The following is a 17,042-nucleotide window of genomic DNA, read 5'->3' as shown; positions in this document are numbered from 1 at the left end:
CCCCTCACGCGTGCTCACCCCCTCACGCACGCTCACCCCCTCACGTGGGCTCACCCCCTCACACGTGCTCACCCCCCTCACGCACGCTCACCCCCTCACGCGCGCTCACCCCTCACCGCTCGCCCGCTGGGTCTACAGGCGCAGGACGGAGGAGGAGCGGCAGAAGAAGGAAGACGAGCGGGCTCGCCGGGAGTTCATCCGGCAGGAGTACCTGCGGCGCAAGCAGCTCAAGCTCATGGAGGACATGGACACCGTCCTCAAGCCCCGGCCTCAGGCGGCCCGGCAGAAGAAGCAGCGGCCCAAGTCCATCCACAGGGACCACCTCGAGTCCCCCAAGACGCCCGTGAAAGGCCCCCCAGGTAACGGGCGCTTGGTGAGGTGGCTTAGAGCGACCCGGCTCCGCGGAGGCGGCGGGCGCTGCGCGGGCAGGAACGCTTCCTTCGAGGGCAGCCTGTTTCCGTGCGTGCGTGTGGCCAGCAGCGCGCGCGAGTGCTCACAGCCAGCCTGAACACGAGCCCGGTGGGCGCTCGCCCTCACATACCATCTCCCTGGGTTGTCACTGTAGTTATTCTGAAACTTAAGAATTACTATAGTTATTCTATACCGAATTCTATACTGAATTACTATAGTTATTCTGAAACTGAAGGAAAATAATGTAACACTGTTTAAAGAGGACTGTTAAAAAAAAGAAAATAGACATAGAAAACAGTTGCCAGAAGGTAATGGAGTGGGGTAAGTGTTAGGATGCTGGGGTTAGCATATACACATGACTATATATAAATCAGATAAATAACAAGAACTCACTGTGCAGCACAGGGAACTACAATGGGAAAGAATCTGGAAAAGACGTGTGTGTGTAACTGAATCACTGCGCTTACACCAGAAGCTAACACAGCATTGTAAATTAACTATACTTCAGCTCAAAAAGTAAAGAGAACTCCACCTTCTGTAGTCAGTGAAAATTTTTGATACCTAGTATTGGCTGAAATTAACAAATTTATTTGCTACCTGGGAATTCAGTTCAGTTTCTCAGTTGTGTCCGACTCTTTGCCACCCCATGGACTGCAGCACACCAGGCCTCCCTGTCCATCACCAACTCCCAGTGCTTGCTCAAACTCTTGTCCATTGAGCCGGTGATGCCATCCAACCATCTCTCTCATCCCCTTCTCCTGCCTTAACTTTTTTCCAGCATCAGGGTCTTTTCAAATGAGTCAGTTCTTCACATCAGGTGGCCAAAGTATTGGAGTTTCAGCATCACTCCTTCCAGTGAATATTCAGGACTGATTTCCTTTAGGATGGACTGGTTGGATCTCCTTGATGTCCAAGAGACTCTCAAGTCTTCTCCAACACCACAGTTCAAAAGCATCAATTCTTCGGTGATCAGCTTTCTTCACAGTCCAACTCTCACATCCACACATGACCACTGGAAAAACCATAGCTTTGACTAGACGGACGTTTGTCAGCAAAGTAATGTCTCTGCTTTTTAATATGCTTTCTAGGTTGGTCATAACTTTTCTTCCAGGGAGCAAACATCTTTTAATTCATGGCTGCAGTCACCATCTGCAGTGATTTTGGAGCCCAAGAAAATAAAGTCTATCACTGTTTCCATTGTTTCCCCATCTATTTGCTGTGAAGTAATGGGACCAGATGCCATCATCTTCGTTTTCTGAATGTTGAGTTTTAAGCCAACTTTTTCACTGTCTTCTTTGACTTTCATCAAGAGGCTCTTTAGTTCTTTTTCGCTTTCTGCCATGAGGTGGTGTCATCTGCGTATCTGAGGTTATTGATATTTCTCCTGGCAATCTTGATTCCAGCTTGTGCTTCATCCAGTCCAGCATTACCTGGGAATTAGACATTCCTAAAATATATTTTATTATTCTTGTTAGTTTCTTTGTTAATTTTTCTTTCTGTTAGTTTTTTTTTGTAAGCACTCATTTGTTACCACTTTGTTTTGGAATAATTAATTTTATCCTTTTTTCCCTCTCTGTTTTGTTGAAATGTAATTGGCGTTTAACCATTTGTAAGTTTAACATGCATAGTCTAGTGATTTGATCTACATACATCATGAAGTGGTGCCCACAGTAAATCTGAGCATCCATCATCTTGAATAGATAAAACATCTCAGAAAAAGACGCGTTTTCCTCTTGTGCTGAGAACTCCTAGGGTCCCTCTCGGCAGCTTTCATGTGGTGTGTCACACAGCGGCGTCAGGGAAATGATAGATGGAGCACCCTGCTGTCACTGTCGTAGGATCCCCAGGCCTGTGCACTGATAACCGGATGTTGCCCCTTCATCCACACGCCCCTCCCCCCGCCTCGGGCAGCCACAAATGTGGTCTCGTTTTCTATGAGTTTGTTTGTTGTTGAAGTACAGTTGACCTACAACACTGTATTAGTTCCTGTTATACAACAGAGTGATTCAAAATGATCACCAGGCTTAATCTAGTTGCCATCTGTCAGTGCACGAGGAGTTTGCGTCGTGACTGACTGCACTCCCCACACCACGCACGGCGCCGCCTGACTCGTTTATCTCATCGCTGGAGGTTTGTACCTCTCAGTCTCCCTCACTTATTTCATGAGTTCTCAAAAGTTGGTTCCTTGCCCATTTTAAATAAATTGTGCATATATGCATGCAAGCATATTATGTATCTAAAAAGAAAAGAAACTGTACAAGCTCAACTTTCATACACCGGTGTTACCTAATGAACACTCTTCTCTAGTTGCTCCTTTTAAATTTCTAATCTTTATTCAGGGTCACAAATCCATTGTGTCTTTTCAGTCTCGAGCCTTTCTCTGGCGTCACTGAACACGGGCGATAACGAGAGCTTGCACTCAGGGAAGAGGACCCCGAGGTGAGTCACAGCGCAGATGTCTTCCTGAGAACATAATGTTCTCAGTAAGTGCACCGTATTCATGGACGGTTTTAAGTTTTGCTGACTAGGACAGTTTGAGTGTCTATAAAAAAAATAAATGTAAAGAGGTCTATTCATCTTTCAGTTTTTTATCTTTTGGATTTTAGAATAATGACATCAACAGGATAGTACCCGTAACTGTTGGTCAGTCACTGCTGTGGTGGCTGTGGTACAGTCAAGCTTGAAGCGAAACATCCTTGTGTGCAGCGTACCAACCACTCTAAGTCCCCCTCTTGTGACTTAGGAAGGCTCCTTTGTACGCTCCCTCTTTCTCAAGGATGTGCTGGGTTGGCCAAAAAGTTAGTTAGAGGTTTCAAACCACCTTATGGAAAAAACCAGAATGAACTTTCTGACCAACCTAGCATATGTGTTAGAAGCTAACAGTCAGTGTTCTGTGGTCTTATGGAGCATGGTATAACGCAGCACCATATTAAAGAAGGCTCCTAGTGAGCGTCGGCAGGCATTGCCAGTGTTCCTGTGGGGACGTCCATCTGTCCTCCACAGGTACTCGGGGGGTGCCCACTGAGGTCTCTGCTCTGCGGCTGTGAACGAGACAGAGTGACTGCCATCTTCTTCGTTTTAGGCCTCTGAGTTGAGTTTGGTTGGCACTTAGCTATATCCTCCTGAGCCCCAAATGGTTTTTTTCTATATCAGACGTTACATTGCATGTCTTATGTCTTTCAGATCAGAGTCTGTAGAAGGCTTCTTATCTCCAAGCCGATGTGGCAGCCGGAACGGCGAGAAGGACTGGGAGAACGCATCCACCACGTCGTCCGTGGCCTCAGGGACGGAGTACACAGGTGAGTGCCCGCCCGTCCTCGGGAAGCGGTTGGACGGGGGCTGAGACGCGATGCGGGGTGCGCTGCACGCGGAAGACCGACTGGAAACAGTGGCTAAGGCGGGCGGTCACTTCCAGGTAAGTCAGTGTCTGTGATATGGTTCCGCTTAGAGTGGTGGCGACTTGTCCCAGATGAATTCAGCTTCAAAAAAATAGCAGTAGCCCTCGGCCCCCGGCTTCTCCCTTAAAAGCCCTGCCCACCTCTGAGTTGTAGGCTGGGTCTGAGGCTGTCTCGGTTTGGTCTACAGAGGTCCCTCCACCCCGCATCAGTAATGAGCACGGGGAACAGCTCTGCTCCGCCAAGTCCTTCCCCTCATGCTGGCCCTTCAGGGTCTGGAGCAAGCGCTGAGAGGCTCTGAAAGATAAAGGAAGGCCTTAGGTCCAGGAGGGCACCAGGTCTCGCTCTGCTGGGTGAGGCGTTGTTGAAGGAGAAGCACGCAGAATAATATGTGGGTGAGAACTAAAGAAACAAAGCAGGAGAGGAAGTGGGAGCGGCCGTGGAAAGTAGATGGGAAGAGCAGAGGTGACGAGGACCACCCGTATCCTGCCGGCATCCAGGTGACCCCCGAGTGGTCCCCGAAGGCCGGGGGGTCAGAGCTTGCTGACTCCCCCAGAGCTGTTTCCTTCCTACCCTGTGGCTCCAGCCTGCCCAGCAGCCTGTAAGGTCAGTGCAGCAGCCGTGTCTGCTGGCCCCAGGGGAGCCCAGACCTGCGGGGCTATCAGACACATGGTGAAGCTTCCAGGAAGCACATGGCTGCAGGACCACTGGTAGCTCTGAGTCAGCCATGGTCAGAGTAATTTATTCCAGATATAGGTAAACATGACAAATCAGGGCTAATTTTTTTCTTTTCCAAAGAAGAACTGGTTTCTCTGCATACTTACTGAAGGCCTCCTGGAGGAGGTGAGTGTGAGGGAGGAGGGGCCTTCTCAGGTGCAAACATTCCAGGAAAGTGGCAGAAAGTGCTACCCTCCAGGCCACCTCGGGAGGCCAGTCGAGACCCGCGAGGTGTAACCCTGTGGATTAAACTTATGTCCTGACCAGAGCAGGGCAGTCAGGGGCCTTCACGTTAGAGTTCAATCAGTGTAAGAACAATTGTGTCATTTAAACATAAGTAGTTTTTCTGACTTAGTAATGTTATTTTTATTGTTATTAAATTTTTATCATAGGACCAAAGCTCTTCAAAGAACCCAGTGCAAAATCCAATAAGCACATAATACAAAATGCTTTAGCTCATTGCTGTTTGGCTGGAAAAGTAAATGAAGGTCAGAAGAAAAAAATACTGGAGGTAAGCATGTTTGCATGAAAGTTAGGTTCGGCAGCGTCTTAAAATTGTAGGAATCTTCTCTTTCAAGAAAAAGCACTCCTTAGGGACTCCTAGAATTTCAGCTGCATATGAAGGGTCTATAACTGTTTTCATTATTAGACGGACTTAACTCTCAGATGGGATTCTGGAAGACTGGACATTTCATTCAAGACTAGGCATAGACTTAAGATGAAAATATAAAATTTTAAAATATTTTTTCGCCAGAGTCACTCGGTCACATTTCATAAGCGTAGATTGTGTGGTTTGCGTTTTTTGAAATGGAGCTGTGTCGCAAAGGAGACAGCCAGTGCCTGGTTGTCAGTGGTGGAGATTTGCAGACACTGACGCTCCTCCAGGATCTGAATCCCAGCACAGCCAGCAGGTCCTTGGCCATGAGGGGCTGCACACATCTCAGTCCTGGCATGCTGAGCTTGCATTACACGCACCTCGTTTCAGCTGTTTTAAATTATGTGTCAAGAAATGTAACACAGCTATATGAATTGTGTTCAGCAAAATGTTTAAGGGCTTTTATTGTTGTTTTGTTTTTGTTTGTAATCCTGAAGGAAATGGAGAAGTCAGATGCCAACAACTTCCTGATCTTATTCCGGGATTCAGGCTGCCAGTTCAGGTCTCTGTACACTTACTGCCCAGAGACTGAAGAGATCAATAAGCTGACTGGGATAGGCCCTAAGTCTATCACTAAAAAGATGATCGAGGGCCTTTACAAATACAATTCTGACAGGAAACAGTTCAGCCACATACCTGCTAAAACTTTATCTGCCAGTGTTGATGCAATTACCATTCACAGCCATTTGTGGCAGGCCAAGAGGCCATTGACGCCCAAAAAACTGTTACCCACTAAAGCATAGGAACTGGGAGATACCTGCTTCTGAACATTCATGGTAAGTTTGCACTTCATCCCTCCTGCCTATAGAAATCCTTTCTAATTGCCAACAGACTTTTATTCATTGAAACTGGACATTGAGCCTTGTTGTCATGACAACTGGAATGTAGACCGCAGTGTTGGAGTGCAGGAGACGCAGCGAAGCGACAGGCCAGGTGACAGCGGGCGTCTGGCTCGCAGGTGGAGCTCTGCCCGCGGGTCCTCGATGCGGCGCAGCACTGAGTCCCGCGGACACTGGTTGGCGTGTGGCTTGAGATGGCCAGTTGTGTGTTTTGTTTGTTGCTTCTTTTTGTTTTAACTGTTTAATGTATATGAGTGTCTTCAGATGGTTTGTTTTGCTGTTTTCTCCCCTAGGAGTTTGTTCCAGGATAACGTTTGTGTTTGGTTTCATGCGGAGATCACAAGGGTAGGAAATAGGCCTGCGGAGATACCTTGCGCCGTTCTTAGGCCGCGGAGAGAAACACTAGTGCTAGTTTTCCAGTAACCCTCATGCTTTAGTGGTGTCAGAGCATTTGCTGAATTACCCTACGAAGTATTTACAGTTCTGTATTTATTATTCACTCAAGTATTAACGTTTTTCTATGAAACAAGAGGAGTTGTTGTAAAGAGCTGCTGTAGTTCACTGAAAACCACACGAGCTGAACCAGGAAGATGCATCAGAAGCTGCTGATTAAATCAGTGCTGTGTTCACACCACTGCTGGCCAACGCAGAATAATTTAGATTGTTCTTCTAACAAAAAGGCTTTCTCTTTTGAAGCATGTCACTTTATAAGCTGGCAGAAATGAACAACACTTTGAGAGCAGTCTGAACCTGAAGATGGAAGACTTCCTGCCACACGCTCTCACGAGGTTTTCCGTTGTATTTATAACTGATACAAAAGTTATATTTAGAGTTTTTAAACATGTACAAAGGGCTATGTTTTAATTTTAAAATAGCTTCACATTCTCACTGATTCTGAGTTTTTCTTCTTTTTCATCCTTTTCAAGTGGGACAGCTTAGGTTAAGTACACACTTGAACTCTTCCCTACGTGATCTTTGTTCCTTTAACAGTGCATACCAGAGGGTTAGTTGGGGAAAATCTTCATTCTCAGGAAAAGGCTTGAGTGGCTCTGTGACCCTGTTCTGTCTCAGTGTTGTGGCGGCGTGTAAACTTAGAGGGAAGACAGTATTGTAGCGTATATGAGACGCGTAGTCTGTTTTTTTTAATGGGAAGTAGAGACAAAAGTATATACATTTCTCTAATTGGGTTGTTCAGAGAAATAACTAATATCTCATATGATGATGTATTCACTTACTTTCTAAAGAGAGTAGGAGTGAGGTGTCCCTGGACTGTGCGTGTCTCTTATTATAAGGCCTTCGGCGTCAGTGCGTCTGGGCTATCAGCATCTTCTCAAACGCTGTCAATATTTCACTGTAATTTATGTTCTTATATTTATGTATATTTGTTTAAACTGTAAAAAAGAAAATTTCACAGATTTTTTTCCAATACCTGTGCAAGATATATGTGTTGCTCAGAACTATTTGTGATCTGCTGTTTGCATGTAAAAGACCAGGATATATGTAACTCTTATATTTTAAGTGTATACATATTGTGTATATAATATATGAAGATTAAAACTGAGGGATTGCACATTTTACCTTTCAGACAACCATTTCGGTCACAATTAGAAGGAAATGACTGTCAAATAGATTGACTAGTTTAAAAAAATAAATAAACCTAATCAGAATGTGGTGATAGTCAAAAGGAGAGTTAACAAGCCTTCAACATGACTGTATTTGCTCTTTTTAATCAGTGAAATTTCCCTTATCAAAGCAGTCTTCTTGGCGATATTACTCGGCCGTTAAATTTCTTTAAACTGGATGCAAAACAACGGGGGAAGTAACTGTGTGAGACTGGACAGGACCACACTTTGCTCTCAAACCTGTGTGCGCCCAGTGACGTCTGTCAGGTCTGAAGGTGGGGTGTGAGTCCTGCCACAGAGTCCCGTGCTCTCAGTCTGATGGTTTACTTTATTCATGCAGAAAGAATATGGATATATTTAAGTCTGTGGATTTTTTTAAATTATGTTTTTAAAATTATACAAATGAGAATTATGCTATTTCGTAAAGTCTGGAGATAGTCATCAACTTATTGAAACACATTGGTGCTTCTCATCACCGGAGGTCACGTTGTTGGATAATTACTCAGTTGAGTTTGCCAGACCCTTGTCACTGTCACCAGTGCGGCCTGTCAGGTTCTGCCATGCGACAGGCACTGGAAGGCTTTTCATTCCCCTCAGCTGCTCAGTTGTGTTATGACTGTTACAGTTCAGTTGGCTGTTTTTACAGCCCACTCCAGCGTTTTAATTGTGGTTCTGTGGACTCTTGGGGCGCTGTACAGTGTCTGGCGTGCTGGCTGTCCACTCTGGAGCGTTGCTTACAGGTTTTTTACGATGCTGTGCTGTAAAATACTGTCAAATTTGCTACTTCCTGGTACAGTGTAGTTTTTCCCCTTTCATTTGAATAAAAGCATGGCACCAAATGTCCTTTCCTGTTTCTCGATTAAAATACGGGGTCTTGGGGCTAGTATTTGAACCTGGGCAAACACATCACATGGTTTTCTTCTCTTAACCTCTGTTTAAACTGAACAGTTTAGGTGTTCATGAGAGGTGATTAATACTAGAAGTTGTTTGAGTCCTGACTTAGGCAGTGTTGAAAGTCTGTTGCTGTCTGTGCTCGGCTCAGACGGTCTGCACAGTGGTGCAGAAACATTTGTGTTCATCTTGCATTAATTTTGCCTGTATTTCTTCCTTTTTTTTGATGAATTGATAATTAAATGCCAAAATTAACCCTCTGCACCTCTGGAAGTGAATGTGTGCTGAGCTCGCCCAGCTCTGGCAGCAGTGGGAGCCAGGTCTCGACAGTTATTCCATAAGCTTCACTTTGCCTCATTCAGACCAGGGCAGTTAAAGAAAAACCTAAAATCTGTGTGAAGGGGAAGTGTTAGTCGCTCAGTTGTGTCCAACCCTGTGACCTCTGGACTGTAGCCCGCCAGGCTCCTCTGTCCATGGGATTCTCCAGGCAAGGATGCTGGAGAGGGGAACCATTCCCTTCTCCAAGGGGTCTTCCATGGATTGAAAACCCGCGTCTCTTGCATTGCAGGCAGATTTTTTACCACCTGAGCCACCAGGGAAGCCCACCCCTACTTTGCAACTAAAGATAGTTTTGCCCTCAAAATAAGAACCCTGAGGTGGCTTTTCTGCTCCGACGCCCTCCGGTTGACGCACATGGCTCCCTGGGGCCTAGGGGCAGCCTGAAATTGCAGACTGCTGTCACCAAAGGGTGGGCTGCTCCCTGCTGTCTGGCCCCAGTTCTCCTGCGTGCGGCGTCTCAGGGCTCCACCCCAGGCCCTGCCCGTCCCTGCGCTTTCTGGCAAGCCTGCAGCCTCGGCCGGCACAGACACCTCCATACAACCTGGCCTCCCCGCCACCACTGTGCGTCTCACCCGTCGCCCAGAAGGTCACGGCGTTCTGCAGCTCAGCCAGGTCAGAAACCAGTCCTTGACCTTCCAGGGAGGCCCGCGCCCCCAGCAGCCACTGGCCATTGAGGCCAAGCCTTCAAGGGCCTTCCTCCCTCCTCTCCAGTCCAGCACGAAGGCGCCTGGGCCAAGAGTCCCTACGCGTTGCGCCCCCCGAGCCTCCATCCACCCAGCCCCCTGCCCGAGCCACCAGGCCATCTCTCCTGCAGGGGGCACCGGGGTACCGATGCCCCTGCATCCCTGCACAAGCCTGGCTCAGCCCAGCTGTCACTGAAGTCCCCCGGGCCAGCCCAGCCCAGTCCCAGCAGCCGGCAGGGAAATCCCCAGTAGACACTGAGACTCAGGCAAGTGTGGTGCTTCGAGAAAGTCACAAAGTCGCCGCGAGAGAGATCCGACCGTTCTTGGCTCCTCGCTGTTGTGCCAGGTCGGGAGGGTGACTCGGGACACAGCCCGCTCCTCAAGGCCGACCTGGCCGCACTGGAGATAGGGTGCCAGTCCTGCCCACCCCCCAGCCATGCTGCGCTGAGACTCCCTGCTCCCCAGTGACGCAGGGGCACCGGGAGAGGGAGCGCCCCGCCATCGTGTTCTCGTCTTCTGTTGCCTGACAGGTGGGGCGTCCGCCCTCTTAGGACGGGCAGCATGGCGTGGGAAGGGCAGGGTTGGGCAGGGCCCAGGCGGGAAGGGCAGGCGAAAGGGCTGGCCCCCGCCCCGCGCCCCCTCCCAGCCGCCAGTCCTGCTTCGGTGGCCGAGATGGGCTGAGATCACTGGGAAGTAACTCTGTGCTGGCGAGCAACCCTCGTGGGCTGAGCAGTCACCACCCAGACCGGCGACTTCCTCTCCAAACACGCCCCGGGGCCCGGTCCTGCCAGGGGACTTCCCTGCCGCTCTCCTCACGGGTTCCTGCCGCCTAGGTCTGCAGCCCCGAAGCAGGAGATGGAATCTCGCTTTCCTTGAAAGCCGCCCTCTTCCTCTCACCCCTGACCCACCGCCCCCAGGCCAGCAGTGAGGTTGCGGCCCTGAGACACTTTCATTCTGAGTCACCAAAGCGCTTCCCCCAGGGACGCTGAGACGTTCCTGCCCTTCCCAGCCGCTGGGTCTCGTCCCTGAGAGTTTCTGAACCCTGCTCCACCTCTGGCACCCAGGGTGGGGCCGGCCCTGGGCTGGGGAGCCTGCAGTGGCGGGGGGACCACTGCTGGCCTTCCCAACACCCCTCCCCGCTCCACACGCCGGCAGAGGCACGTGTGCACACAGCCACGTACACGTGTGCGTGCACACACAGCCACACGCACACGGAGGGCTTGGGAGCGTGGTGTGTGAGGAAGCACCCCGCAGCCGGTCAGTGACCGTGAGCGAAAGCAGGGCTCCCGTTTCTAGCACGCTCGTCGTCCAGAGGCTGGGGACACACCCGCCCTGCCCACCACGGGCTGCAGACCAGCGTGCCGCCACCAGTCAGAGCCTTGGCCTGCTCAGCTCTGCAGGAGAAGCCCTCTCACCCGTGGCACTCACCACCGAGATCCCAGTCCCAGGGACCTGCGCTGGCTCAGTCCGAAAGCCCCCAGATGGGGACGACCTCCAGGAGGCGTCCAGGGCAATCTCAGACCATGACCCTCCAGCCGCCATGTGCACAGACACCCGGGGGGCGGGGGCAGGGCTCCCGAGCCCACAGCTCCCCAGAGGGGCAGGGCTGGACGGGGGTGCAGAGCTGCTGTGGGGGTGTCCCCCTGGCCATCCACGGGATCCTCCCCCGTCAATCAGGCCTTCTCCCGCCTGCTCTAAGACGCAGGAACTGGAGCCCAGCTGCACCTGGCAGTCCAGTTATAAAGCGGACGTGGACGCCAGCCTCTCCCAGCAAGAAGCCCACCGTTTGTTCACTGGACACACAGACGCAAGCACGCAGCTTGGCATTGCAGCGCAGTGGCATTCTCACAAATAGTGTTAGTGTAACGCTGTTGGGAAAGTTAGAAATCTGAAAAAAAAAATGTATGTGGATTTAAAAAGCTGATACAAAATTTTAACAAGAAAGGTGAAGGGGACTCCCTGGTGGTCCAGTGGCTGAGTCTGCACTGTCAATGCAGGGGGCTCAGGCTCCACCCCTGGTCAGGGAACTAGATCCCACGGGCCGTGTCTAAGACCCAGTGCAGCCAAATAAATACATTTGAAAAATAAAAGTGAATGTTTTTAGATAATCAAAGAGAAAGTAACATTCCTAACTCTGAAATTGCTTAGAGCGACGAATTCGACCATGAAAATGTAAAACAAAAATTTTAAATAGCTAAGCAAAAAAGCCTGGAAAGGTACTTGAACCAAACGGAATAATGATTTATTCTAAATAAATAGTTGATACAAATTATTAGAAGCACAAAAGATTGTAATAGATAAATGTGTGAAGGACATAATTAGTTCACATGGGAGGAATTACAGCTGGAAACATCTTCAGTCTTACTGTTTTCAAAGAAATGTAAATGGAAGTGAGTTACCACTTCACCTCATTACCTGTTAAAGTGGAAAGACATACTTTACCAATGAGTATCTCTAAAAGACTGGGTTGAAGCTATGCTGTCCTACAATGCCAATTAGTGATCATTGCAAGCAGTTGTATGAAGCCACAGAAAATTTCATAGCCTTTGTCCTTCACAAAGGCATTTATACTCAGAACAGTGTGAAAGCAGAGAGAAGTGGTAAGTGCAGTTATTTATTACAAACTTGTATAAAGACAAATACTGCAAAAAAATACTACAAACAGCCTAAACGACCAAAGCAAAGGGGTCGGAAGATTCAGCAACATAGGAAAGTGTGGACCTTGAGAAGAGCAGACTGAAAGTGTGCACCTTCTGGCTACAAACACATCTCTGAAGCGTGTGTGAGAAATACGTGCGTGGAGAATGTCTGAAATGCAGTGTTGACAAAACGGAAAACCCAAGAGCAACGGCATCACAGATGAATTCCTTTTTGAAAATGTCCTTCACTAGTTGGAAAGTTTACCGGCGTGTCATGCTGCCGGAGGGCCAGGACGCCTTTTCTTATTCCACATTCTGCGACGTGACCAAGGCTTTCATGATGAAAAAGGCAAGAGAACTTTCAAAATTATCCCCAAGGAGTTAAGATGATCGGACAGAAAAATTAACATTGAGGGGGAAAGTGGTAAGAGCTTAAATATACAGCCCATAAAGGGACTGGGGAAAAAAAGAAAAACCCTCCTCCTAGAAGCCATCCAGTTCAAAGCCCTGGATATTTATGTATTTATACTCTCCTCTGATCTCAGGCAGGCCTGTGCAAAGCACAGTGACAGGGAGCCCTGTTCACCCCAAGAGCTGATGATCCTGTGGTCGGGGCAAGGCTGACCTGGCTCACCAGGCCACTCTTCCCTCTGGACGGCTGGAGCCCTGGGGGCCTGAGAGGGCCCTGGGATGCGAGTGGAGAGAGGCAGGCCGTCTCCTCCCTGTGGGCTCCGTGCCCGTCTGCAGGGGCCTGGACTCTCAGTTCACCAGGGTGAGTTGCCACGAGGGGACTGGTTCCAGCCCTGTGGGGGTCCCCTGAGGGGGAGGAGAGGCCAGCATCATGGATTTGGCCTTGATCACTGAAGCCAGGCTGGGCACGTGGCAAGCCAGGCCCCTGTGACTTCCTGCCGCCCAGAGAGAGGCGGAAAGGCCCGCCGCCCAGGCCCCAGCAGAGAGAATCCGCCACGCACTCAGGACCACAAGGCCACGGCCCCGGAAGCGCAAGGCTCGATGTTTCTAATAAACACCCAGGTCTGCCCCCCCCTCCAGCCCTGCTTCCACGGCCCTCTTGGTGCCCTGCCCTCTTTTCTCGTCCACCTGCGAAAGCTGGGTGTTCATCTCAAGCTTTCAGAACCGCACACGCCCCGGGTCTGGGCTGATGTGCGCCCAGGAGGCATGGGGCCTGTCCCCAGCTGCCCCTGGCGGCCCCAGCGTGTTCCCGCTCAGAAGAGGCAGCGCAGCCTGGACAAGAGTGCCCTTCGCCAGCAGCCTGACCAAACCTGAGAAGGCAGCCCACTGGGTCTCCACACTGTGGGCAGGGGTCTTCAAGGGAGACCCAGGCCTGGGGGCGGGGATGGGGAGGGCAGGCCAAAGGCCACGCGTCCCCTGGCCTCGTCCCTTGCCTGCTTTTCCCGTCGTGCAGTAACCCCTGCTGGGGACAGTGTGCACACACCCCACCTGCCCCTTGGCCTTTTCTTCCCCCAGGTGTCTCCGCAGACAGAGGGGCCGTAGCTGTCGGCTCAGCACAGGCCAGGCTGACGGCCCAGGTCAACGGTCATAACGCTGCTTTCGCCCTCAGAAGGGCCTGGTGTGGATCGCGAATTATTTCATCACCCCACTCCAATCAACACAATAGAACACACACACGCCTTTCTGCGGCCCCAGCCTCAGTGGACTGACGGGCGGACAGCACCTGCGTCGTTTCCTGCCGGCCACCCAGGCACGCCCGCCTGCTCAGCTACAAAAGCCACGGGCTTCCTGGACGGATCCTCTCCTCTCTGTCCCCACTGCCAGTCCCCTGTCTGACACTCCCTGTCCCCCACACACACGACAGCAGCCCACCGCAGGGCTCCGCTGCTGCCTCTGCCTGTAGCCCACAGCTCAGCACTGCCCTGCCCTGGGGGCGCAGGCGGGCTCTGCCTCCTCCGTGTGTCCAGGGCCTCGCGGTCCCCACCTCAGGTGCCGGGAAAGACTCGGGACTAACTCCTCAATCAGAGGGGCTGCCCCCTCTTCTGAGCTCCACGGGGACTTCGTTAACTTTCACACCAGGACGTGTGACCTCTGGCACGCCGGCCACTGCACATGGGACACATGGATCTGTCTCTGGGGCCTGATTAGTGACCCTCCAAGGTCAAAACCGGCATCTCCTGTGACACCCAAAACGGGGCCTGCCACACGGAGGCACTTTCTGTAACAGGGCTGAATGGAATAAAATGGAAGAATAACCCCCCTCCAATTTTTAACGCCAGATGACCCAACCGCTCATCCACTCCTGGGGACGAGGTGCGGCTCTGTGGAGGACGCACTGTCACAGCAGTTCTCCCGCAGCAGCTCACGGGAGGACGTGCTCAGAAGAGCTGGGGCTGACTGGATGCCCAGCATCCTCGGGAACCCCGCCCTCGTCCTCTCCCTGGCCCACCACCTCCTCCAAGGCCCAGCTACATGCCCACCCTTCTCTGAATCCTTCCTGCCTCTCAGTCCACAAGGGATCCCATCCTCCTCCGAAACCCCCGACTCCTGGTTGAGGACACCTCTGCTGCTGAGTCCCGCTCCATCTTGCACTCCAAGCCTAACACCCGTGTTTGGCTCCAAAGGTAGGTTCTGCCCAGGAAGGAAGGTGGGGAAGGGCTGGGATCTGGATTCCGGGCTCTGCTGCCTCATCTGGACAGGCTGACCCTCCCTCTCCAGGTTCAAACCCTCCCCGTGGCTCCCTGAGAACCTGAGCTGGTCAGAAACGCCACCCTGGGCTAAGACACCGGACCCAGCAGCTCAGGGAGCTAACACCATCTGAGGGTCTGGTGTTCAGTCCCTGATTGTAGGGAGGCCCCCAAGGGTAGGCTCCCTCCACCCGCCGGCTCAGCAAAGAGGCCAGGGGAATCTTGGCAGCTGGCACCTACCTGGGGAAAATCCTAAGAGACAGACAGTAGCCCGGAGCCAAGAAGGGGTGAGAGGGACTGAGGCTCTGAGCGTCTGTTCTACCGGCCCTCTGGCCCCTGAGACCGTTGACGCTCTTAGTTCAATAAAACCAGTGACTGATGAGGGACAGGTCAGGCTCCCACCGGAGGCAGGGCGGAGATCCAGCCCGGGGACTCTTCTTCCCAAGACCCAGCTGGGAAGCCAGGTCCCCCGCCCTCCGCCCCACCCCGAGTCTCGCCCCCTTCTCTGCCGGGCGCCTGCCCCTCCCCCCGCCCCCACCCCTTCCTGCCCACCCAGTCGCCTCGGCCCCGGGGCGGCAGGAAGGGAGGTGCTGGGCTGGGCACGGGCCGTGAAGAGCCACCCTCCCTCTTGGCCCCGCGTCCGCCACCGGGCGTCTCCGGCCATGCGCCCCACGGAGCCCTGGAGCCCCAGCGCGGGCACGGAGCCCTGGGACTACTACTCGGGGTCGGGCGCGGCGGGCGAGCTGGAGCCGGAGGAGCTGTGCGCGGCGCGGGACCTGCCCTACAGCCACGCCTACATCCCCGCGCTCTACCTGGCGGCCTTCGCCGTGGGCCTGCCTGGCAACGCCTTCGTGCTGTGGCTGCTGTCCGGGGCGCGCGGCCCGCGGCGGCTCGTGGACACCTTCGTGCAGCACCTGGCGGCCGCCGACCTGGGCTTCGTGCTCACGCTGCCGCTGTGGGCCGCGGCGGCGGCGCGGGGCGGCCGCTGGCCCTTCGGCGAGGGCCTGTGCAAGCTCAGCAGCTTCGCGCTGGCCGGCACGCGCTGCGCGGGCGCCCTGCTGCTGGCCGGCCTCAGCGTGGACCGCTACCTGGCCGTGGGCCGCCCGCTGGCCGCGCGCTCCCCGCGCTCCCGGCGCTGCGCGCTGGCCGCCTGCGCGGGCGTGTGGGCCGCGGCGCTGGCCGCCGGCCTGCCGGCGCTGGCCTTCCGCCGCCTGAGGCCGCTGCCCGGCGAGGGCCGCGGCAGCCAGTGCGGGGAGGAGCCGTCGGACGCCTTCCAGGGCCTGAGCCTGCTGCTGCTGCTGCTGACCCTGGTGCTGCCCCTGGCCGTCACCGTCGTCTGCTACTGCCGCGTGTCGCGCCGCCTGCGCGGGCCGCCGCACCTGGGCCGCGCCCGGAGCCGCTCGCTGCGCATCATCTTGGCCGTCGAGGGCGCCTTCGTGGGCTCCTGGCTGCCCTTCTGCGCCCTGCGCGCCGTCTTCCACCTGGCGAGCCTGGGCGCGCTGCCGCTGCCCTGCCGCCTGCTGCTGGCGCTGCGCTGGGGCCTCACCGTCGCCACCTGCCTGGCCTTCGTCAACAGCTGCGCCAACCCGCTCATCTACCTGCTGCTCGACCGCTCGTTCCGAGCGCAGCTGCGGCAGCGCGGGGCCTGCGGGCGCGCCGACCGCCCGGTGCGCGGGAGCAGCTCGGCGTCATCGCTCTCCGGCGACGACGGCTCCCCGTTCCGGAGCCCGGCCCGCGCGGGCGGCCGAGCCCAGACGGCGAGCGCCTCCTCGGCTGTCGGCCCGTAGCTGCTCGGCCCGCGGGCGGTGGGCGGCGCAGGGAAGCGAAGCCGGCCGCCCCCCACCGCCACCTGCCTCCCCGACTTGCCGGAGCTCAGCGGGCGGCTCCGCCGGGTCCGCGGGGCCTCCCTCACGAGCTTTCCCAGAATCTCAGCTTTTCCAGCGTGGGCCCCACCGCCGGCCAGGCCCCTGAGACCCGCTCTGCTCCCGCTCCGCCCAGCGCACACCTGGGCGCTTTGTCTCCAGCGCAGTAAACGTCCTGCGAGATGGAGGCGACGCCGACCCAGGCTCGGAAAGGGAAGTGGCCTCCCTGCTCTGTCCCCGGGAGAGACCCCCAGAGGCCACTCTTGTCTCGGGCGACTCTGTTACCTTTGGTCCCTACAATCGCCATTGCCTGCTGAGAAAGACCTCCAAGC

The 17,042-nt window shown here is 53.7% G+C and overlaps 2 protein-coding genes across 3 annotated transcripts in view; both read left to right on the top strand.

The window, feature by feature from the left end:
• The window catches only part of CAMSAP2 (calmodulin regulated spectrin associated protein family member 2), a 94,755-nt gene extending 85,965 nt beyond the window's left edge, over positions 1-8,790 (top strand). For both annotated transcript variants that reach the window (XM_055418947.2, XM_055418948.2), the window contains 5 exons: positions 139-359; positions 2,778-2,850; positions 3,595-3,710; positions 4,916-5,034; positions 5,616-8,790. In XM_055418947.2, the coding sequence (XP_055274922.2) occupies positions 139-359; positions 2,778-2,850; positions 3,595-3,710; positions 4,916-5,034; positions 5,616-5,921 (835 nt within the window). In that variant the 3' untranslated portion in view covers positions 5,922-8,790. The remainder of the gene's footprint in view (positions 1-138; positions 360-2,777; positions 2,851-3,594; positions 3,711-4,915; positions 5,035-5,615) is intronic.
• Positions 8,791-15,402: 6,612 nt separating this feature from the next.
• Positions 15,403-16,779, top strand: GPR25 (G protein-coupled receptor 25). The gene has a single exon (XM_055418780.2). The coding sequence runs from the start codon at positions 15,511-15,513 to the stop codon at positions 16,633-16,635; it is 1,125 nt and encodes a 374-aa protein (XP_055274755.2). The 5' UTR covers positions 15,403-15,510; the 3' UTR covers positions 16,636-16,779.
• The last annotated feature ends 263 nt before the right edge of the window (positions 16,780-17,042 follow it).

This window comes from Moschus berezovskii, chromosome 17 (genome assembly GCF_049115385.1).
Source record: "Moschus berezovskii isolate FMDL1 chromosome 17, NW_MosBer_1.0, whole genome shotgun sequence".
NCBI lineage: Eukaryota > Metazoa > Chordata > Mammalia > Artiodactyla > Moschidae > Moschus > Moschus berezovskii.
The sequence above is the reverse complement of the archived record's forward strand: the minus strand, read 5'-3'. Positions and strand labels throughout refer to the sequence as shown.

Bases quoted from the DNA above. Each gene is read 5' to 3' on its own strand.
- GPR25 (XM_055418780.2), top strand. From the start codon at position 15,511: ATGCGCCCCACGGAGCCCTGGAGCCCCAGCGCGGGCACGGAGCCCTGG.